The 23,450-nt window shown below is 47.2% G+C and overlaps 2 protein-coding genes and 1 pseudogene across 3 annotated transcripts in view; 1 reads left to right on the forward strand and 2 right to left on the reverse strand.

Annotated features, from left to right (window-relative positions):
• Positions 1-23,263, forward strand: part of DNAJC17 (DnaJ heat shock protein family (Hsp40) member C17) — a 50,275-nt gene extending 27,012 nt beyond the window's left edge. For both annotated transcript variants that reach the window (XM_053224153.1, XM_015064918.3), the window contains 10 exons: positions 12,304-12,373; positions 12,676-12,734; positions 12,959-13,046; positions 14,933-15,018; positions 15,245-15,341; positions 15,939-15,982; positions 16,438-16,515; positions 17,032-17,112; positions 17,625-17,735; positions 23,067-23,263. In XM_053224153.1, coding sequence (XP_053080128.1) covers positions 12,304-12,373; positions 12,676-12,734; positions 12,959-13,046; positions 14,933-15,018; positions 15,245-15,341; positions 15,939-15,982; positions 16,438-16,515; positions 17,032-17,112; positions 17,625-17,735; positions 23,067-23,189 — 837 coding nt within the window. In that variant the 3' untranslated portion in view covers positions 23,190-23,263. The remainder of the gene's footprint in view (positions 1-12,303; positions 12,374-12,675; positions 12,735-12,958; positions 13,047-14,932; positions 15,019-15,244; positions 15,342-15,938; positions 15,983-16,437; positions 16,516-17,031; positions 17,113-17,624; positions 17,736-23,066) is intronic.
• Positions 9,888-10,043, reverse strand: LOC113602129 (uncharacterized; annotated as a pseudogene).
• CB3H15orf62 (chromosome B3 C15orf62 homolog) lies at positions 18,661-23,069 on the reverse strand. Its single transcript, XM_053224155.1, has one exon. It carries the CDS (start codon positions 20,623-20,625, stop codon positions 20,098-20,100), a length of 528 nt encoding a protein of 175 aa, XP_053080130.1. The 5' UTR covers positions 20,626-23,069; the 3' UTR covers positions 18,661-20,097.
• Positions 23,264-23,450: the final 187 nt, after the last annotated feature.

Consider the following 23,450-nt stretch of genomic DNA (forward strand, 5'->3'; position numbering starts at 1 on the left):
TGTAAGGTAGGAGTCCAGTTTCATTCTTTTGTATGTTGCTGTACGGTTTTTCCAACACCATTTATTGAAGAGACTGCCTTTTCCCCCACTATTTATTCTTAGCTCCTCTGTTGTAAATTCATTTACCATATATGCGTGGGTTAATTTGTGGGCTCTCTAGTCTTCCATTTCATTGATTTATGTGTCTGTTTTTATGCTAATACCATACTGTTTTGATTACTATACCTTTGTAATATAGTTTGAAATCAGGAAGTGTGATGCCTCCTTCCTTTGTTCTTCCTTATTGCTTTGGCTATTTGGGGTCTTTTGTGATTCTATACAAATTTTAGGTTTATTTTTTCTATTTCCATGAAAAATGCCTTTGGAATTTTGATAGGGATAGCACTGAATCTGTAGATTGCTTTGGGTAGTAAAGACATTTTAATAATATTAATTCTTCTAATCCATAAGCACAGAATATCTTTCCATTTATTTGTGTTGTCTTCAGTTTTCTTTTATCAGTGTCTTATATTTAGTGTACAGGTCTTTCACCTCTTTGGTTAAATTTATTCCTAGGCATTTTATTCTTTTTGATGCAATTGTAAATGGAATTGTTTTCTTAATTTCTCTTTCTGGTAGTTCATTATTGGAGTATAGAAATACAACAAATTTTTGTATATTGATTTTGTGTCCTGCAACTTTACTGAATTCATTTATTAGGTCTAGCAGTTTTGGTGGAATCTTTAGTTTCTTGTTTCTTAAAGTAGGTGCTTATCACTATGAGGTTCCTTCTTAGAACTGCTTTTGCTGTGTTCCATTAGTTTTGATATGTTATATTTCTACTGTCATTTATCTCAAGGTAGTTTTTTTAATTTCTCCTAGATTTCTCCATTTACCCATTGGTTGTTCAATAGTGTGGTTGATTAATCTCCTCATATGTGTGAGTTTTCCATTTTTCTTCCTGTAATTGATTTCTAGTTTTATACCACTGTGGTCAGAAAAGATACTTGATATGATTTCAGTCTTTTGAAATGTATTAAGACTTATTTTGGGGGCACCTGGTTAGCTCAGTTGACTAAGCGTCCAACTCTTGATTTTGGTTCAGGTCATGATCTCATGGTTCAGGAGTTCAAGCCCGCAGTCAGGCTCTGAGCTTTGAGTGAGGAGGATTCTCTCTCTCCTTCTGTCTCCCTCTCTCTCTGCCCTTCTCCCACTTGCCTTCTTTCTCTTCCTCTCTTTCTCTGTGTGAAAATAAATAAATAAATTTAAAAAAAAAAAACTTATTTTTGGCCTAATATATGATCTGTCTTGGAGAATGTTCTGTGTGTGCTTGAGAAGAGTGTACATTCTCTTGCTTTTGGATGGAATGTTCTACATACGTCTGTTAAGTTCCTCTGGTCTAATGTGCAGTTTAAGACTAATATTTCTGTATTGATTTTTGTCTGGATGATCTATTTTGACCATTGATGAAGTGGAGTATTAAAGTCCCCTACTATTATTATATTGTTGTCTATTTCTCCCTTTAGGTGTGTGTGTATATATATATATATATATATATATATATATATATATATACATATATATATACATATGCATATATATACATATGCATATATATATATATGCATGCTCCTATGTTGGGTATAGTATATTTACAAATATTATATCCTCTTGATGGATTGACTCCTTTAGCATTATATAAAGACCGTTGCCTCTTATTACAATCTTTATCTTAAAGTCTATTTTGTCATAAGTATAGCCACCTCAGCTTTTTTTTGGCTATTTGTAGGGAATATCTTTTTCCATCCTTTTACTTCCAGTGTGTGTGTGTGTGTGTGTGTGTGTGTCCTTACCTCTGAAATGAGTCTCTTGCAGGTAGCATATAGATGGGTCTTGTTTTTTATCCATTCGGCCCCTCTATTTTTTGACTGGAGTGTTTAGACCTGTCTGGTTTTTTAAACAGTGTTTTTCTTGATTTGACAAGTAATACAGGCTCATTATAAAAAGTAAATATCAGCTATAATCTCTCTCATATATATATATTTTTAACATTTTATTTTTATTTTTTTGATGTTTATTTATTTATTTAGGGAGAGTGGGAGTGAGCAGGGGAGGTACAGAGAAGGGAGAGAGAGAATCACAAGCAGGCTCCACACCACCAGTGCAGAGCCTGACATGCGGCTTGAACCCATGAACCGTGAGATCTTGACCTGAGCTGAGACCCAAGAGTCAGAAGCTTCACTGACTGAGGAACCCAGTAGCCCCTAACATTTTATTTTATTTTTGGTTTTTAGTTAGAGTATGCAGGTGAGCAAGGGAGAGGGGCAGAGGGGGAGAGAGAATCTCAAGCAGGCTCCATGCCCAGTGCAGAGCCCAACATGGGGCTCATTCCCAGCACTGTGGGATCATGACTTAAGCCAAAATCAAGAGTCAGATGCTCACCTGACTGAGCCACCCAGGTGCCCCTTCAGGAATATTTTTTTTTTCTTCAAAAAACTTTTAAATTTTTATTTATTTTTGAGAGAGAGAGACAGAGCGTGAATGGGGGGAAGGGCAGAGAGAGAGGGAGACAGAATCCGAAACAGGCTCCAGGCTCTGAGCTGTCAGCATAGAGCCCAACACGGGGCTCGAACCCATGAGCAGTGAGATTATGACCTGACCTGAAGTCAGATGCTCAACCAACTGAGCCACCCACGCACCCCAGGAATATTTTTATATTTTCATCTGCTGAGGGTGAGCTCCCCACTTGGCCTTTTCTGACATGAAGGTTTGAGGTGGTTTGTTACAGGTGGCAAGGGGAGAAGTCTAGACTTCCTGTATGGTCGTTGGTGGCAGAGGTGGGGTGGGGGCCACATTTTTCCTATGGTGTTTGGGCTGGAATAGAACAGTTACTCTCTGTAATAATAATTGCATGCTTTTTCATTGAATGGATTTTCAGTATCATAATTATCCCTCATTATGTCATAGTTTTCTCATGTGTAAAATGTGGCTTATAATAATTTCTACTTCATAGGGGTGTTTTAAGGGCTAAATAGGTTATTATATGTAAAGCACTTCAGACACAGCTTGCCACGCAGTAAGCATTATATAAGTGCCAGCTACTGCTGTTGTTGTTTTGGAATGTAAATAATTTCTGACTTTCTCTAATATAAATGCTGTAAGTGAATACCACTTTTTATAAATATTGAACGAATTTCTAAATATTTCTATAGACAGACTCTTAGTAGAGGGCTTGCTGGATCAAAAGGTCTACACTTTTTATAGCCTCCTGATACACAGGGCCAGATTGCTTTCCAGAGTCATCAGGTCGATTTACATATTCACCACAAAGCCACCAACATTATTAAATGCCATCCTTTTTTTGCTTGTTGTCAATTGATAGGACTTACATTTTTGAATTTTGAAAAGGACTTAATCTTTGTGTGTGAGGATGAATATTTTTCATGTTATTAACTGTTTCTATTCTATGCATTATCTCTTCATGTTTTTTCTCTATTGTGGTTTATTCTGTTTTTTTTTTTTTTGTATGAGTTCTTTAGGTAGTAAGCATTGTGTTATCTGTCATATTTCATGCAAATACTTCCCTTAGTTTTCATTTCCGTCTCAATTTTGTCTCTGATTTTTAACTGAGAGTCATTTAAATTTTTGTCATTGTAAATTTATTCATTCTGTGCATGCACGCATGTGTTTTCTTCCCTTGCTTTAATGCTTAGGAATTTCTTCCCAATCCCACAGGCAGATTAATAGTCTCATCATTTCCTTTCTTTTAGGTTCTTTTAGTTTTGTTTTTTGTTTTTTTTATTTAGTGTTTTGTTTTATTTAGTGCTTTGATCTATTTGGAGTTATTTTGGTATATGGTTTGAGATGAAGATTTAACTTTTTCTTCACTCAGTATAATATGTCTTAATAATACTTTTTACTATATGTTGAATTTTTACATTTATTAATGTTTGTTTCATGGCCAGTCTTATATGTTCCATTAATCTTGCTTTTGTGCTTTTTATGATATACTTCCATAGCTGTTAGAGAATGTCGAGGTTTAAATTCTTTGGGCTTGGAGATCTGCAAAACCTCCTCAGTCATTCATCCTTGATAGAAGTTCACTACCCTTGAACTCAGCAGACTCAACACATCTGGCTCTGCTCAGACACACAATGGAGTTTTCCCTTCTACTCTCTGTTCTATGAATCACATAACTTTCTTATGTTTTCAGTAACTGAGTAACTTTATCATTCTTCAACCTTTGTTTCTTGGCCCAGTGGGCATTTCTTTGCCTATATGTGTGTTCTCATTCCCCAACATTTCTTCATCCCAGGTCTGTGCATTAAAACCTGTTTGTGTGAATTTGTTCTTTTCCTACTCTTCTTTCATTACTTTTCTTTGGTTGAAGTTTTTTGTTTTTGCTTTTTTTCTTTTAAGATTTTATTTTTGAACAATCTACACCTAATGTGGGGCTTGAACCCACAACCTGGAGGTCAAGAGTTGCATATTCCACTGACTGAGCCAGCCAGGCACCCCTGGTTAAAGTTTTTTAAAACCCAAAATATCCTTTGACAAAAACAGTTATTTTTATTTCTGTGCTTTATTGCAACCATGTCTCTTTTTTCATGTCCTTTTCTGTTCTCAGGACCTTTACCTCATTAAAGCAATTTCTAAAAATTTTGTTTGTTTGTTTGTTTTTAACATTTATTCATTTTTGAGAGACAGAGTGTGAGCAGGGGAGGGGGCAAGAGAGAGGGAGACACAGAATCTGAAGCAGGCTCCAGGCTCTGAGCTGTCAGCACAGAGCCTAATGTGGAGCTTGAACTCATGAAGCGTGAGATCATGACCTGAGCTGAAGTCGTACACTCAACCAACTGAGCCACCCAGGGCTAAATTTTATTTTTCAGTAATCTCCACACCCAACGTGGGGCTCAAACTCACAACTCCAAGATCAAGAGTTGCATGCTTTACTGACTGAGCCAGGTGCCCCCACAGCAGAACCCTTATATTTCTCCTGTAAGCTGTCCTGAGGCTCTAAGAGAAGTCAAATTCTTTCACACCCTCTGTCTTGAATGTCCTTTCCAGCTCTCTGCTCACAGAACTACTCACCTTTCAGACCCAGCCCAGATATTGCCTTCTCTAAGAAGCTTGCAGAGCTAAAATTAGTCACTCCCTTCTCTGTGTTTCCATTTTTTCTCAGTTTTTTTTTCTTTATTTTAGAGAGAGAGAGAGAGAGTGTGTGGGGTGGGGGGAGAGGGGTAGAGGGAGAGAGAGAGAGAGAGAGAGAGAGACAGAGAGAATCCCAAGTAGGCTCCATGCTCAGGGCAGAGCCCGATGCGGGGCTTGGTCCCATGACCCTGGGATCATGACCTGAGCTGAAATCAAGAGTCAGATGCTCAATCAACTGAGCCACCCAGGCACCCCTTTTTAAAATTATTTTATTTTATTTCATCATGATAAATGTACTCTTTAATCCCCCTCCCCTGTTTTCCCCATCCCCCCCCCCCCCACCTACCTCCCTCTGGTAACCATCAGTTTGTTCTCTATAGTTAAGAGTTTGTTTCTTGTTTTGTCTTCCTCTTTTCCTTTGCTCATTTTTTTTCTTTGCTTGTTTGTTTTGTTTCTTAAATCCCATGTATGAATGAAATCATATGGTATTTGTCTTCTCTGACTGACTTATTTCACTCAGCATTATACTCACTAGCTCTATCCTTGTTGTTGCAAATGGCAAGATTTCATTCTTCTTTACAGCTGGAAAATATTCCATTATATATTATATATGACATCTTTATCCTTTCATCAGTTGATGGATACTTGAGCTGCTTCCACAGTTTGGCTAGTGTAGATAATGCTGCAATAAACATAGGAATGCCTGTATCCCTTTGAATTAGTGTTTTTGTATTTTGGGGGTAAATACCCAGTAGTGGGATTCCTAGATTGTAGGGTTGTTCTATTTTTAATTTTTTTGAAGACACTCCAATGGCTGTACCAATTTGCATTCCACCTTTTTATCCACATCCTCATCAACACTTGTTGTTTCTTGGGGTTTTGTTTATTTGTTTGTTTTTGTTTTGTTTTTTAAGTGCGTTCCATGCCCAACGTGGGGCTTGGACTCATGACCCCGAGATCAAGAGTTGCAGGCTCTACATACTGAGCCAGCCAGGTGCTCCTGTTTTTTGTGTTTTTGATTTTAGCCATTCTGACAGGTGTGAGGCGATAGCTCATTGTAGTTTTGATTTGAATTTCCCTGATGGTGAGTGATGTTGAGTATCTTTTCATGTGTCTGTTGACCATCTGGATGTCTTCTTTGGAGAAATGTCTGTTCGTGTCTTCTGCCTTTTTTTTTTTTTTTTTTTAGTGTTTATTTTTGAGAGAGAGAGAGGCAGAGCACAAGCAGGGGAGGGTCAGAGAGAGAGAGAGGGAGCCAGAATCTGAAGCAGGCTCCAGGCTATGAGCTGTCAGCACAGAGCCTGACCAGGGGAGCTGGGGGGGGGGGGGGGGCTCAAACTCACAAACCTTGAGATCATGACCTGAGCCAAAGTTGGACACTCAACTGACTGAGCCACACCACAGGCACCCCATCTTCTGCCCATTTTTTAATTGGAATATTTGTTGAGTGTTGAGTTTTAGAAGCTCTTTATGTATTTTGGATACTAACCCTTTACTGGATATGTCATTTGCAAATATCTTCTCCCATCCAATAGTTTGCCTTTTAGTTTTATTGTTTCCTTCACTGTGTAGAAGCTTTTTATTTTGATGTAGTTGCCATAGTTTATTTTTGCTTTATTTCCATTGCCTCAAGAGACATATCTAGAAAAATGTTCCTATGGCCAGTGTCTGAGAAATTATTGCCTTCAAGGATTTTCTTTTCAAGGATTTTTATGATTTCAGGTCTCACATTTGGGTCTCTAATCCATTTTGAGTCATTTTTGGGTATAGTGAAAGAAAGTGGTCCAATGTCATTCTTTTACATGTGGCTATCCATTTGTTGAAGAGATTGTCTTTTTCCATTGCATATTCATTCCTCCTTTGTCAAAGATTAATTGACCATGTAATTGTGGATTTATTTCTGGTTTCCATTCTCATGGACCACTTTTAACGGCATCACACACAATAATGTAGCTCATTGTTTTCACAGCCATCTTCCTTGCTAAATACTGTCCTTCCTCTTCAGTGTCCAAGAAATACCTGATTTTTGTCTATATCCCCAACTCCAGCTCAGCCTGTTTATTCCTAGACATTCTATCAGTGGACCCAGGAGGTGGGATAGATTCAGTGCTGTACTGAAGGGCTCTCAGAGAGCTCTCCTCCTACCATTAGATATCCCTCCTTGGAAATGAATAACCAGCCTGATATAATGCTAATATCTAGCCAGTGCATGAGACTGTTAACTTTTTCCTATAGGATCTTAAAATATAGAATGGTCAGCCCCTTATACCTTTAAAGGATGGTTTGGAAATTGAGGGCCAGGCCAGGGCTTGAGAGTGGGATGTCCAGGATACATCAGTTTGATTAAGGCAGTTGTGTTTAGTTGTAGGTGTTAGGAATATGGAGCTGGAAGGGTAGGGGTAAGATGGGCTCCATGCAGATGAGGAGAGAGGTAACCTAGGTCTAGTTATACTGTTACTTCAAAAAAAATCTGATGAGGGGCGCCTGGGTGGCGCAGTCGGTTAAGCGTCCGACTTAAGCCAGGTCACGATCTCGCGGTCCGGGAGTTCGAGCCCCGCGTCAGGCTCTGGGCTGATGGCTCAGAGCCTGGAGCCTGTTTCTGATTCTGTGTCTCCTTCTCTCTCTGCCCCTCCCCCATTCATGCTCTGTCTCTCTCTGTCCCAAAAATAAATAAACGTTGAAAAAAAAAATTAAAAAAAAAATCTGATGAGACTCTTGTTGATATTTGTCAAAGGGACACATTCTGGAAAGAGAATTGATGAAGAAGCAACTTAATGTATTAGATTAATTTCCTGTTATTACATAATTAATTTTTTGTTTGAACAATTTGTTTCCCTATTTAAGTAAAAAAATAAGTTTTGTTTTTTTGTTTGTTTATGTGTCCTGTTTTTTATGCCCCACATGAAACATAACTGCAAATATTCAGCTGTGAAAAAAAGAATAGTGCTTAAGTACAAATGGAGACATGATTCACTTAAACACTTAAACACAATTCAGGTCTCACAAGCACGTGGACTATAAAGTCTGTTTGGTAAAAACCCCCAGTTTTCTGATGTAGAACATCCAAAATGAATTCTAAAACACAAAGCAGTACTTAATATCATTCCTTTATAATAAAATCCATAAAGCATTCTCTCAAAAAAAAAAGAAAGAAAATGAAGAATACACTACCACCCAGGCTTCCCCATGCTCTTTTATCTTTCTTTCTTACTGATCCTTCTTGCCTCTCCCTTTTACTGTCTCTTCCAGATTTACAAAAATGAACATATAATACTTTTAAAGAGCCCCACAATATAAAAGAACATCTTCGACAGAATGCCCAGACATTGGTAAGCCACACCCCTAATCCTGGTCCTGAAGAAGTGCATTCTGAGAGCAGGCAGCTTTCACATTGAGGTGACAGACACCCTCTTCTCCCTGCCTCTGCCTTTCACCCATCTCAGACAGAGAGAGGAGGGGTAGAGAGACAGAAACCAAACCCAGAAGACTCATATTTGTTGGCATAATCAAGGAGGAAGCTTTAAAAGCCTACCCACCATCCAGTTAACATCGGAACTGTGAAGAGAGGGCAGGGGAGGTGGGGAAAGAACATTAGATTTTTGGCTTTCTCTTTATGTATTTTTTGTATTGTTTTACTTATTGAAGGAAAAACAACACATAGAGGACCCTAAAACATAAAGAATACATAATAAAGGCTTAGTTTTAAATAAAAAAGAAATGAGGCTGGGGCACAATAGAAGAGGCAAAAGAAAGGGAGAAAAGACTAATGATAAGGGACTGAAAGAGTAAAGATGATGTTTCAAATGTAAAACTGTATATAAAACGATCACCTCTTATTATTAATTTTTTAATAGTGGAAACAGCTAGATTTTGTTGTAATTAAAAAAAAATTTTTAAATGTTTATTTATTTTTGAGAGAGAGAAAGAGAGAGACAGAGTGTGAGCAGGGGAGGGGCAGAGAGAGAGGGAGACACAGAATCCAAAGCAGGCTCCAGGCTCTGAGCTGTGAGCACAGAGCCCTACGTGGGGCTCAAACTCATAAACCAAAATATCATGGCCTGAGCCCGTTAGATGCTTAACTAAGCCACCCAGGCGCCCCTGTTGTAAATTTTAATGGTGAAAGGCTCGATTGGGTTGTTGAGGCAAGCAGATGTGCCAGGTGAGCACGGATGGACGATTAGGAAGGTGGGGATGTAGGGAGGCACATCTACACCCTCGCTGCTCCAGGCCTGTCCTGGGTGGGAGTGGATTCTGTTTGCTGGGCTGAACCAGGAGAGCCCCGCGAGAGCCTGATGGGCTTGGTCGCCCTGGCGGTGAAGGTGTAGTGACGGCCCTAGCCCAGGAGATGGCAGCACATCCCAGAGGTCCTGGGCTAGGTGGCTGCCCGCCCTCCTTGGCCCTAGAGGTGGTAGTAGAGTGAGGCACCTGGCCATATGCCCTCCCTTGGTGGTGCTGGCTGCGTGCCTCTGAAGGTCCTTATTTAGCAACTTTGGGTAGAAGTATTTATGGTTTCCTCTGAGAAGCCTAGAAAGCCAGTCTGCTTAGCTGCTTGCAGAAGTTCTGGGTCCAGAGGCTCCTCCTTGCAGGTTTGAATGGCAGGCAAGGTGTGCAAGCACAAGTGAGCACAGGGCCTCAGGAAGCAGAGGCTGATTCTGGGATTTGTGCTCTGTTTTCCTTAAAATAGCTGAGTGGGTAATATATGATAGAGAATCTTGGTAGCTGTGTTTATTTTTACTTACATTAGAAGTAATACTTTTTTTCTTTTTAATTCAGAGAGCTACAAGATAAAAACTAAAGATAGACCATAACCTCCCCACCAAGATAACCCCTGTTGACAATAAAAAGTTTCCAATTAGCAATAATTGTGCCTCAGATAAACCTCATTGGCTATGATACCGCCACTGCACAAAGCTGACAATAAAAAAATGATAATAAAATAAGACCAGTTTAAGGTTTGAAAATTTGAACTACAGAAAAATATGAGAAGTAAATGGGGGCACCTGGCAGGCTCTGTCGAAAGAGCATGGGACTCTTGATCTCGAAGTTGTGAGTTCAAGCCCCATGTTGGGCATAGAGATTACTTAAAAAAAAAAAAAAAAAAAAAAGAGGTTGGGGCACCTGGGTGGCTTAGTTGGTTAAGCATCCAACTCTTGATTTCGGCTCAGATCATGATCTTAGTTTGTGAGATTGAGCCCTGTGTCAGGCTCTATGCTGATTCTCTCTCTCCCTCAAAAATAAATAAATAACCTAAAAAAAAAAAAAGAAGTAAATGTTTCTTCCCCCTCCATCTTTAACCTCTCTCCAAAGGAAACCCCTGTTAGGTTTTATATGATAAGAAACTTTTTTTCCTCATAAGTTTCAAAGGCTATGCACATGTCCAAATATCTCTATTTATAGTTCTTTCATCTGTTAATTTTTAGAGTTTATTTATTTTGAGAGAGAGAGTGCACACGCATGTGAGTTGGGGAGAGGGTAGGGCAGAGTGAGGAGGAGAGAAAGAGAATCCAAAGCAGACTCCCCACTGTCAGTGCAGAGCCCAATGCAGTGTTTGAACCCATGAACCATGAGATCGTGACTTGAGCCGAAATCAAGAGTTGGACACTTAACCAACTGAGCCACCCATGTACCCCATTATTTGTTTATTTTGAATACCAAAGTGATCATATTATATACTGCTCTAAGTCTTGTTTTTTTCATACACTATACCTTGAAGATCTTTTTTTTTTTTCTTGAGATATATTGACATATAACATTGTCTTAGTTTCAGGGGTACAAAATAATGATTTGATATTTGTATATATTGCAAAACAATCACCACAAAAAATCTAGTTAACATCTGTCACCATACATAGTTACAGTTTTTCTTCTTGAGATGTGGACTTGAAGATCTTTCTAGTTGGCATGTATAGACTTCTGTCTATCATAATTTTTTAAATGGGTCTCCCTGTTGATGGAGGTTTTGGTTGGTTCCAGTGGTTGCTAATATAAACACTGCTGCAGTGGACATCTTTGTATATTTGCTTTGGCATACTTGTATAAGTCCAAATTCCTAAGAGTGATCAAAGGGCAAATACATTTTATTTTTTTAAGTTTATTTATTTTTTATTCCCTTTTTTTTTTAAGTTTATTTAGTTATTTTGAGAGAGACAGAAAGTGCGAGCAGGGGAGGGGCAGAGACGGGCTGGGGAGAGAGAGAATCCCAAGCAGCCTTCACGCAGTTTGCACAGAACCTGATGTGGGGCTTGAACTCACAAACTGTGAAATCATGACCTGAGCCAAAGTCAGATGCTCAGTCACTCAACCAACTGAGCCACCCAGGCACCTCTATTTATTTTTTAAATGTTTATTTATTTTATGTGTATGTGTGAGAGAGAGCACTCAAGCAGGGAAGGGGCAGAGAGAGAGGGAAACAGAGAATCTCAAGTAGGTTTTGCGCTGCCAGCATGGAACCCACTGCAAGGCTTGAACCCATGAACCATGACATCATGACCTGAGCAGAAACCAAGAGTTGGAAGCTTAACTGACTGAGCCACCCAGGCACCCCATGGGCAAATACATTTTAAAACTTGATGGCTAAATTTTCTTTCAGAAAGGGCGCCCCAGTTTACATGCCTACGAAGAGTATGTGAGTGCCTATTTCCAGGTGGCTGTAGAGAAACCTGCCCCTGTCAGGAGCCCTTTTACATCCTGTGTGGTGAGACTGGTGCTCAGTAGAAAGTAGGCCCAGCTTCTCTGCTACAAGGCTGCAGCTGGCTCCCTCCATGGCCTTTGCCTCATCCAGTGCAAATCTCCTCGGGTGGAGGAGAAACAGTGTGGGGGCCAGCAGCCTTTCTTTTAGCCATGGGGAATACTCCCTGGATTTCTTTTTTTTTTTTTTTTTTTCAACGTTTTTTATTTATTTTTGGGACAGAGAGAGACAGAGCATGAGCGGGGGAGGGGCAGAGAGAGAGGGAGACACAGAATCGGAAACAGGCTCCGGGCTCTGAGCTGTCAGCCCAGAGCCCGACGCGGGGCTCGAACCCACGGACCGCGAGATCGTGACCTGGCTGAAGTCGGACGCTTAACCGACTGCGCCACCCAGGCGCCCCACCCTGGATTTCTTTATTGCTTTGGTGAGATTTTCTTGCCCACCTGGGGTGAGAGAGTGAATAACCACGTCTTCTGACCTTCCAGGTGAAGAAGGCATATAGGCAGAAGGCCCTCTCCTGCCACCCAGACAAAAATCCAGATAATCCCAGAGCAGGTGAGACTGTCCTACACGTGGGGAGGTGAGACCCGCTCACCTGGGCATGGCGTCCTCCCGGTCTCCGCTCCCGAGTAACTGCTGTGGAGTGTGACGTGCACAGCCCCAGGCCTGCACTTTGCATGCAAGGGGAGGGAGTCTGGTCAGTTGTCTGTACACTCACCCTTCCCGGTTGGTCCGTCATCTGTGGATGTCGGCCTTCCTGCCAGCGTGTGGCTTCTTTGAGGTGCTTTTTCGAGAGAGCACACCATATCAAGCCTGACTTCCTTTTTCTCCTCTCTTTTTTTGACCCATATTTGTAGCTGAGCTCTTCCACCAGCTTTCTCAGGCCTTGGAGGTACTGACTGATGCTGCAGCCAGGGTAAGCTCATCCTCCTCTATTTGAACTGTCTCCCGTGGTTAGAGACCACTGCGGCACTTGAGCCTCAGTCCCCTGCGGCACGGGCCCTGCCACCCCAGCCTGGAGGTCTGGTCACCAGGCTACCTCCCGACGGCTCCGGGGCTACATAGCAGGTCCGGGAAGATGGCTATACTCTGTGCTTGTCCTTCAGCTGACTGCTCCTCGGTGTTCCTTTCTCCTGCCAGGCTGCGTATGACAAGGTCAGGAAAGCCAAGAAGCAGGCAGCAGAGAGAACCCAGAAACTTGATGAGAGAAGAAAGAAAGTGAAGCTTGGTAGGTGACTTTGTGGTACTGGGTGGCCTGTGGTTTCCCTGGGCCATTTTCATGCAGCCCCCTCACTTTTCTTCCTGGAGCTGTACCTCGGAGTTTTTTGGCTCCAGCTCTAGGCAGAACTCTGCTGCCTGCCAGGGGTGGGTCCTGAAGGATACTCTTAGGAATGACAACAGTGACTAGATTTACTACTAGCTAGCATTGTGACCAATGCTTTACAGCCTCCTTTAATTATCTAAGGAAGTGGGTATTACTAAACCCATTTTTTTAATAGACAAAGAAGCTAAGGCACCAAAAGGATGAGAACTTGCTGGATCTGAGATTTAAACCCACGCAGTATGAGTAAAGTCTTGTTCTTATTCAGGATGCTGTCCTGGATCTTTTGATTCATCTCAGCCTCACTTCTGCACAGAGCTTTCACTCTGAGGAGTCCTCTCAGAAGAATCCAAATAGGTCCAGGCATTTTTTTTTTAATAGCTTTATTATGGTGTGTTTTGAATATCATACCATCATCATACCATCTACCCATTATTTTTTTTTAATTTTTTTTTTTAGCATTTATTTATTTTTTGAGAGGCAGAGAGAGACAGTATGAGCAGGGAAAGGATAGAGAGAGAGGGAGACACAGAATCCGAAGCAGACTCTAGGCTCCCAGCTGTCAGCACAGAGCCCCACACTGGGCTCGAACTCACGAGCAGTGAGATCATGACCTGAACTGAAGTCAGACTTCCAACCCACTGAGCCACCCAGGTGCCCCCCATCTACCCCTTTCAAGTGTATAATTCAATGATTTTTAGGAAATTTACCAAATGGTGCAACTATGCCTGTAAATCAATTTTAGAACATTTTCATCACTGCAGTAAGATTGTTCCAGGCAGTCCTGGGGCACCTGGATGGCTCAGTCAGTTAAATGTCTGACTTTGGCCTCACGTCATGATCTCACAGTTCGTGAGTTCAAGCCCCATGTTGGGCTCTGTGCTGACAGCTCAGAGCCTGGAGCCTGCTTTGGATTCTGTGTCTCCCACTCTGTCTCTCTGCCCCTCCCACGCTTATGCTCTCTTTCTCTCTCTCAAAAATAAATAAACATCAAAAAAAATTTTTTAATTAAAAAAAAATTGTTGTAGACAGTCTTTACCTGATTTTTCTCCCCTTCTTCTTGCCTATTTGATATCCATACATTTAATATTCATATATACCATCTCAGTACATCCATCTTTTTATCAAAAACAAACAAAAAACCCTGGAGATTCTAGGTAAGTATAGTACCCAGAGAAGAAAGCAGTGGGTCCCAGGCCTGAGAGGAGGGTTTGTCACAGCAGCTAGCCTGGCATAGGGCCACAAGCAGGTTTCTCTTGGAAGGCAGGAAGGGCTCCAGGACATGGGTGATGTCCTCACACAGAATCTGCCATCCCTGTAGAACTGCCATAGTCTGGTCCAAAGTGAGGCTTGGTAAATATGAACTAAGAAGGAGGTGTAGGAGGCAGTGGGGACTCGAGCTCTGTGGTGGAAAAAGCATCAACGCCAAGGTCGAGGTCAGGCTGTTGTGCCAAACCACAGGGACAGGCCAGCAGCTCCACCCTTGGCATCCCTGCCACATGGCCCTGGGCTGCTGACATAAGCACCCACCCACACCCTGTTCACTGATCAGAGAACCAGCTTGGTCAGCACGAGCTGCTGATTTAACTCTTCCAGACCCCGGCCACTCAGCTGGAACCTATACTTCTTCCACACTATGACTTTTGTCAATGAAGATTAACTTGAGAGCACACGGGCTTGGAGGGAGGGGGCAGAGGTACTATATGCTTTCATTCTGTGTGAGACTTTGGGTTGGCTGAGGCCATGTAGAACTGCTTAGACCAGACATTGGGTCACTCAACTCTTGTGCCTAGACCTGGAGGCCCGGGAACGGCAGGCCCAGGCCCACGGCAGTGAGGAGGAGGAGGAGAGCCGGAGCACCAGGACGCTAGAGCAGGAGGTGAGCCTCCGGGCATGCTGGCCTAAAGCCATCTGCAGGAGAAGGAGGAGGGTGAGCCTAGGTGGCTGTCGTGGCTGTCTTCTTCTGTGGATCTGGGTAATCTGTCCAACCCGCAGGTTGCTGAGCCCTAGCTTGCAGGTGGAGCCTCCCAGGGACCTTCACAAGGTGAGCCAAACTGGAATTGGATCTGCACAGAAATGTCACTCCCCCCAACCCCGCTCTGCAGATCGAACGCCTTCGAGAAGAGGGTTCCCGGCAGCTGGAGGAACAACAGAGGCTGATCCAGGAGCAGATACGCCAGGAACGGGAGCAGAGGTTGAGAGGTAGGCATCCATCACCCCCACCCACCTCTCCTCTGAGGCAGCTCCAAATGCCCAGAGCGGCCACGCTGGCTGCTTGGTGGAGTTGCTGTGGAGGCTTCCAGCTGCTCAGAACCCTAGGGGCACCTGACTCAGACAGACGCCCGCCACCTGTTCCTTCTTCCTACCACTTCTTTAGGGCCTATTTGTTTTTCACTCACCCTGAGATCTCCTGTCCTTGTTTATCTTAGTCCTAAGCAGGCCTGGCTCTACTGTGGAGGAGATCAGTAGGGGAAAGGCTCTGGATACTTTGTTTCAGTAGAACTGTGGGGTTTTACCTCTGCCTCATGCTTCTGCAAGGCGATGAGAGCCCTTCGTTAGCAGAGTGCTAATCATGGCCTATAGCAGGCAGCTGGGCGCACCACCCTGGAGGGGGCAGCTCCTCAGGATGGGGGTGGGATTGCCTCTCCCTTCCCCACCAGGCTCATCCCCAGGGCCGGCCAGCTATGCCTTTGGTCAGGAGTGCCCTTTCCCAAGCCCTTCAAACTCTGGGCTGTGTCTCCTTTAGAGAATTTTGTGTTCCCTCCTATTCTACCTTGCTAATTTTCCCAAATTTTCTAGGAAAGGCAGAAAATCCTGAAGGCAGAGGAACCCCCAAGCTAAAGGTGAGCCCTGCGGGATCCACGGGCCACCTCATACCACCTCTTGTCAGCAAGAACAGATGTTTCCAGTGGTTCAGGGGGTTCTAGCGGGGACACTGGGTTTCTGGGAGCCAGCGCAACTACCCATTCCTTCCATCCTGTCACTACCTGGGGATCTGAATGGCCTCTCCGAGCTTGCCACACAAGGCCGCTCTTAGCCCTGGCAGTTGCCAGGCAGCCCTTCTCAGAAGCCTTGGAAGGAGAGCATCTTATAGGTCTGGACGTGTGGCTGTGTGGGTGAGCAAGCCACCCTGCAGGTCCGTTTTCAAGAGGAACACATCTTTATGGGGGGCTCCCTAGATTACAAGTGCCTGGAAGACCATGAGGGTGTCGCTCAGACTGTAAAGCTCAGGTGTGGGGCTGGGACTGTTCAGGCCAAGGTCAGAGTTTAATGGTGATGCCCACTGCCATCCTTTCAGCTAAAATGGAAGTGCAAGAAGGAAGATGAGTCGAGAGGCAGCTACTCCAGAGATGTCCTCCTACAGCTTTTCCAGAAGGTCTGCCCTGCCGCCTTCCATCTTTCTCATCATCTCCATCTGTATCTCAGCCCAAACCCTGGATCTCTGGGCCAAAACTCCCTTAACATCTCTAGCAGCCTTTTTTTCTGTCTCACAGACCATGTAGCAGCCTAGAGGCTTTCCCCAGCCACCTGTGTTGCCATATGCCCTCCTAGGTCTCACCTTCCCTACCTAGTTCTAGCCCTTGCCGTCTTGAGTGTGTGGGGAGAGAGGAGGTGGGCAGGTTGCACAGAAGCCCCGTCCGCTTCTCCACCTTTGGTCCCTGAGGCTGCTTTGCAGCTCTGCCAGTCTGAGTTCTCAGCCCTTTGCTAAGGGTTCCTTTGCTATCCTTCTTCATCCTGGCAAAAATATCCTTTCTTTCCCATCTCTCATCCCTCTCTGGGAACTTAGCAACAAAGCATTATCCCCCAGCCAAAAATGCCCCAGCAGGCCTCAGGGCAACCCAGGCTTGTCTTGCTCCTTGCCATGCTTACCGAGCCCCCTTTGTCCTCACAGTACGGAGAGGTGCTCAACCTGGTGCTTTCCAGCAAGAAGGCTGGCACCGCTGTGGTGGAGTTTGCGACCGTCAAGGCTGCGGTGAGTGCCATGTGAGGCTTTGGGGGGCCACTGGTGGCCCTGCCATTCCAGAGTACGGACCCAGTACTGTGGGCCCTCTGAGCTTAGATGTCCATACTCCCAAGGGACCTCTGGGCCAGCTCAGAGCCAAGACTCCCCACAGGCCCCCCTATTCCTGGGAGTAGAGGCACAGGGAGTGAAGGTAAGACAGGAGAATGCTCTGGGGATGAAGGAGAGCATACACCGACTTCATTTCCTGCTGCCTGGCTCCACACCCTCTACCTTCTGTCCTCCTGCGGAAGCTGGCACGCCTCCTGGCAGGCTTTGCCTCTTCCCCACTCCCCGGTTAGAAGGCTCATACCCCTGACTCACCCATGAGGAGGGTCAAAACCTCAGCACATCATTGTGTGAAGGTTGCTTGGTTTTGCCTGGAAGATAAGAGTGCTGGTGTGGGTTCTTTGTATGGGTGTAGAGAGAGCCACTCTATGGCTGATTAGAGCCATGGTACCAGGACCAGGTGCTCTGTCTGACAGGAGCTGGCTGTCCAAAATGAAGTGGGCCTGATCGATAACCCCCTGAAGATTTCCTGGTTGGAGGGACGGCCCCAGGGCGCAGGGGGCCCCAGCCACCCAGGACTGTCACAGGTAAGGAACCAAACCTCCCCTAGCTGGGTCTGCGGGACATTTTCCCGTGTGGGTTCATCTCAGGGCCCTTTCCTCCCGAGGAGCACAGTGAGATTGGCAGGTTTGTCAACCTAAGCAGGACTGTGGTTCTGTTCTGACTCTTTTCTGTCTCTGAGTGCCAGGGCCCCACCCCACACAGAATTCTTAGATTCTCTCCACGTCCCGGTCTCCTGCTGGGGCTCTCACCATCAACCCAGAGGGGCTTTCCTGGCCCATGGGTTGCTTGGTTGTGGTGGGAAGCATTTGGCGCTTAGATTACCAGCTACTGAAGGGAAGGAAGGGGCAGGCAAGGCGAGCAGCTGCTTCCTCCCCAGCTCCAGGTCTCCAGGTGTGTCTGTGGCTGCCGCACACACAGGCGCCTGCCTACCGTCAAGAGGCAGTATCTCCTTAGAAATAACACTGGCTACCCTGCCGGCCCTGGGGTGAAGTGCATGGTGAAGTGCAGATTTCAGCTGATGTGCACCTGGGGTCTGGCTTAGTCGTCCTCACAGCTCCATGAGGGCTTTTGTTCAGCACGAGGACACCCGGACACCGGCCCTGTTTACACCGCCCCAGTTTGATGGGACAGAAAACTCTCAGGCCCAGAGCTCTCCCATCTCTGAAATGGCCTTTGGGCCTATGTGGGAGCTGCAGGCTGCTGTGTGCACGGCCACTCTGGGGGTTGGGGGGAGGGCCCCCAGGGATTCGCAAGGGCTTTGCTCTTATTGCCTCAGTCATGCCACCTCTGCTCTCCTGTGTGCTCCTCACCTGGCTGTGAGGATGGGAAGCTCCCTAGGAGTGCATCCCAGATCCTGGGCAGAGGAGGAAGATGAACTGGTGTGAGCCCAACGCGGAACCCTTCTGTAGAGACCTCATTCCCCACTGTTAAGTCCCAGCATTTCACAGCCCCAGATGACACTCCATAGGCCATGTTGTAAAGAACTTTATTCATATATCTTGCGTCCGGAGGGGAGCCTTTCAGCTCAGCGCATCCACACAGAGGAGGGGAGAGCGGGGCCACAGGTTTGGGTATGGAAGCAGTGTGTGTTGAAGCTTCCTCTCCCCCTCTGCCACGCTTGATAAGGCCTGGAGTGTCAAAACTACATGGCCCAGCCAATTTGGGCTCTGGTTTCAAGTCTTCTGGCCAGGCCACAGGGCAGGGCAGTAGCAGAGCCTATGGCCTTGACCCAGGGGGCTCAGCCCTGCACGGCAGTCCCCATCATCGGGGGGTTTGGGCAAGGCAGAGCTCCCCAATCCTGTGGACAGTTCTGGAGACCAGCTGAGCCTCTTTATGGTAACAGCTACGAGTTTCGTGTCCATCCTCTGATCCAGTCCGGTGCTCCCAGGGCAAGAAGGAGGGAAATCTGCCACTCTTTCTGCTACGTTTCCCAAGGGCTCCCATCACTAGTAATTCTGGGAACTCTCCGAGCACCCGTTTGCAAGCCGTGTCTGTGCCTTTGGCTGGCATTCCCTACAGACACCTTCCTCGGGCACCAGGGCATGCTCTGGGCAGCTCTGTTGGCAGTGTGTCTCTCGTGTCTTTTTTCTGGAAATGATTTGTGTGGCCTTTTTCCTGAGTCTACTCTGCACCTCTGTATGCCTCCCTCTTCCTACTCTGCCAGCCCTTCCCTCCCCCAGATGTTTCCCCCTGACCCCACCATGGCACTGGTGGCTCCGGGCCCTGGTCTCTGCCAGTGCTGTCCAACAGGACTTTGTCCAGTGATGTTTACATGCAACTGGCGCTGTCCAATGTGGTAGCCGTTAATCACGTGTGGCTGCTGGATATTTGAAATGTGGCCAGTGTAACTAGGGAACTAAATTTTTAATTTTACCTCATTTCAATCTGAACAACCACATGTCCTTAGTGGCTCTTCCCTCAGGTCTCCCCACTTTCCTCTTTGGCCTGGGTCAGACCACTTTTGCCTAGACCTGTAACGTCTCTCTATAAACAGTGGCTTCAGAGGAGCTGCTGCAGGGCACCCATCTGATCTGCTCAGTGTGAGTCCTCCACTCCCTGACTCACCCCTGGTGCTCCCCTCCCCCTCTGCTGGCCTCTGCCTTGTCCCCGTGGTTACAGGCATGGCCTCCCTTCCCCAGCTTAGCCAGCTGCCTTCAGGGCTCCCGCCAGCAAGTACCCCCTCAAGACATTTCCTCCGGCTTGCCTCTGTCCCTCTGTCCCTCTGCTCCAGGATAATCTGGAAGACTGTTCAGGACCCGGAAGGAAGGCAGGATCCTGGATTTCTGTCCCTACCTTTTTCTTAATCTGCAACTGTATCCTCCTTCCCTGGGCCTCCAGGCTTCCAGCTCTTCCAGTTACCCCACCTCTGCCTTCCATGCACTCCATTCAGAAGCTAAGTTCATTGGGAAATTGCTCCCTCAGCATCTGTAGAACTTCCTCAAGAAGTGAAATCCCCAGGTCCACTTTGAAGGAGAAGAAGGGATCATTCAGGTCTGGGGCAGGTGTCTTCTGGAAGGGGGGAGTGTCCAAAAGGTCCTCTTCAGAGTAGTGGTGGAGGGTGCCCGCCAGGGAGAGCGCCGAGGGCAGGGTAGCCGTGTAGGCAGCAGTGTAGGCAGGTGGGGGCTCCAGGATGTTGGGGCAGCTGGAGCTCTCTCGGTACAGGCGAGGAGGCTTGGGTGGGGCCAGCAGGGTGGCCCGGGGCTGCTCGTCCCCCCACAGAGGCAGGCGCCGTCCATCTGGCCTCCCTCGAAGCTCCCGGATGACCTCTCGGTTGCTGTACTCCTCGTGATCCCCGCCAGCCGTGCTGGCCTGGCTGAGCACGCTGCCCTGTCGCTGGAGTCGTCTCGGCCGCCCCAGGCTCAGCCGCTTGAAGAAGGAGGCGTTGCGGAAGGAGCCTTTCCGCCAGGTCTCCATGGCACCCAGGGGAGCCAACAGACAAGCTCCGTACCTCAGCAGCCCAGTTCAAGAGTTGCCAGGGAGCATTAGGTCCCCACTGGAGCAGTGAATGGCAAGAATCAGGGAGACAGCCCTAGTGGTCTAGAAGCATCTTGGATGGTGGGAAGGGGTCCTGGAAAGAGGGCACTTCTGTCCAGGAGAGTAGAGAACCAGGAGTTCCTGGTGACAAGAGTTTCCCAGAGGGACAGGAGTGGCCTGGTTACTTGATAGGGTAATGGAAAAAAAAAAAAAAAATCCCAAGAGGAAGAAGCAGCACTTACTGGAGCCGGAGTGAGGGCAGCGCCTGTGGTGTCAGAGATGGATCTCTGTGGTGCGAGAGTGGCCTGTGCTGCTTCCCCAGCGCCTGGCTCCTGGTGGTCCTAAGTTCGCCTTCCCTCCCTGGCCCCTGTGCCTGGCTCTAGGGCAGCACAGGGCCAGGCCTCTCCACGGTGGCTCCCGGGCTCTGATTAGTAGCTTGGCTGTTTGTGCCCGTGTGTGGCAGTGGGGAACGTGTTATTGTTTTCAGGTGACTCAGTCAGGTGGGAAGCTGGGTTTCATGCTCTTAGGTAATTGCGGCATCCGCATGCAGGGATTGGGCCAGCCGTGGCCAACACCCCAAGGCACAGGGAAGCTTAGGATTCCCCTGGGGACTTTTGGGGGGCAGCCCTGCTTTGTGTGTCACCACGTTGCCTCCTTTTGCCCCACAGCCCCACTGCCCTGGGCCCTAGCTGGTGGGCCTGCTCCCCAGCTGCCCCTTCGTGTGTCTGGGAGGGAGGAGCTCAGGGAGGGTGGGAGTTAATTGAAAGGCAGGCATGTGGAACAGTTGTTGGGGAAGGAAGAGAGACCTGTCACTGGTGTGGGTGACTCAGTCCTGCGGCCTGGTGACAGGCCCTCATTAGCCAAGCCTGCAGGTATGGGGGGGTGGGGGTGGGGCAGAGGGTGTGTTAACGGGAAGCAGCCCCATGTCTATAAAGGGCTGGCTCCTCCCAGGGCTGGGCTCAGGGCATGCCAGGGTGACTCTTAAGTTTTCTCAGCAGTGCAGCATTACCTTGGGGAGGGAGAACTGCCCTCTCCTGGGCCTAACACCCAGTCTGGCGGATCCTCATCTTCCTCGATTGCCTCCGGTAGCCTCAGGGCCAGAGAGAGCAGTTGAGGGCCAGGGTCCTGTGGCCTCCTCTCCCGCCACGCTCCAGGCCTTCCCCTCAGGCCTCTTGGGCCTTATTCGCAGTCCCTCCTCTGCGGAAAAGGCCACATAGGGCTGCCCTGAATTGTCAGCAGTACCCTGGGCCAGCCTTAGGTGGGTGGGCCTGGCTGGGAGGACAACTCTCCTGGAAGCTGCTGTGGCTGGAAGCAGCAAGGCTGGCACTATTCCGAGAAGCAGGGGGATCAGGGCTGAGTAACACTTCCTGGTTCTGTACACCCTTTACTTCATACCACTTGGCCAAGGCCTGGCATCTTAACCCCAGCCACTCCCTTCTTATCCCCCAGGTCACTGACCACTGAACTCTCCCCCTGGATAATTCCATGAGTGCAAACTCGAGTGGTATACCAAAGAACAGGGCTTAGCAGTGTGCTCTGCCTTGCAACCCCCCTGGCCCGGCTCACTTCCTGGCCAACTGGGGTGGGCTTCCCGCTTCACACCACTCCAGCTGTACTGACGGAAGAAGTGATTTAATTCCCACTGCAGACCTTATCAGGGTGTGGGCTTGGTGGATCAAGTCTCCTGTAGAGCTGCCTCCCCACCCCACAGCCTTGGCCCATTGGATTGCTTGTTTATTATTCTTTTGATTGTTGATATATAGCACTCTTTAATCCCCCGCACTGTGCTGGCAAGATCATAAAAGAAAAAGGCACGGGCCCTGCCCTCCAGCAGCCCTGGTGTGTATTTCTAAGAGGCAAACGACTTCATGCTTGTTTCTCTCCTTCTAGGGCGGGCTGACAGAGGCTGGGTCCAGGGTAGGGCTCCCTTCTCTCATGTCCCACAGGAGCCAGACCACAGGGAGGTGGGCAGCTGGGAGGGGGCGGTGCTGTCGCCTCCACCTGGCAAAGCGGAGTGGATTTCTGCACCTCGGGACAACCCCTTCACTGCAAACCTGTGAGAAGCAGGAGCCACGGGTAGAGGAAAGGAGTGTCACATGAAGGCCGGAGAGGAAATGGAGGGAGACAGGGCCTGGCTGGAACATGAAGAAGTGATTCAGCCCAAGAAGCTGAAGCAGGGCTGACTGTTGATGGAAGGCCTGCGGGGAGGGGGGTTGAGAGCTGCTGGAGATGGCTTAGAGGGGAGCCAGCAGAGAAGTCCCGGGCATCCTCACTCCTTGCCTCAAGACCTTAGCTCTGTGTAGACCCAGTCCTCCAAGTCTAGATTCTGTGTGGCTGTGCCCTGCTGCCCTGACCATCTCCTGTCCCCCTCTGTCCGCCAGGGCTCAGTGCTGTCCGAGAGGGACTATGAGAGCCTCGTCATGATGCGCATGCGCCAGGCCGCTGAGCGGCAACAGCTGATCGCCCAGATGCAGCAGGAGGACGAGGTGGGGCAGCCCACATAGCCTCCTGCCTCCAGCCCACTCCCCTCCAAAGCCCTCGTCTTCCACGGCACCAATAAAGTTTGGGTTTTTTTGTTTTTTGTTTTTTCCAAGAGTCTACCTCTATTGCCTGTGTGGACGTAGGGTGCTGGCTTGCCCAAGCATGGCCCTGGTTTCTGGGCTCTGCCTGAGAGGGTTCCACCCAGGCCTGGCTCCCCTCCCAGGAGTGGGCAGACCCCCAGGGAGGTGCTCCACACAGAGTCAGTGGGCCAGCAGCACAGAGGA

The sequence above is a fragment of the Acinonyx jubatus genome, chromosome B3, assembly GCF_027475565.1.
Source record: "Acinonyx jubatus isolate Ajub_Pintada_27869175 chromosome B3, VMU_Ajub_asm_v1.0, whole genome shotgun sequence".
Taxonomy (NCBI): Eukaryota; Metazoa; Chordata; class Mammalia; order Carnivora; family Felidae; genus Acinonyx; species Acinonyx jubatus.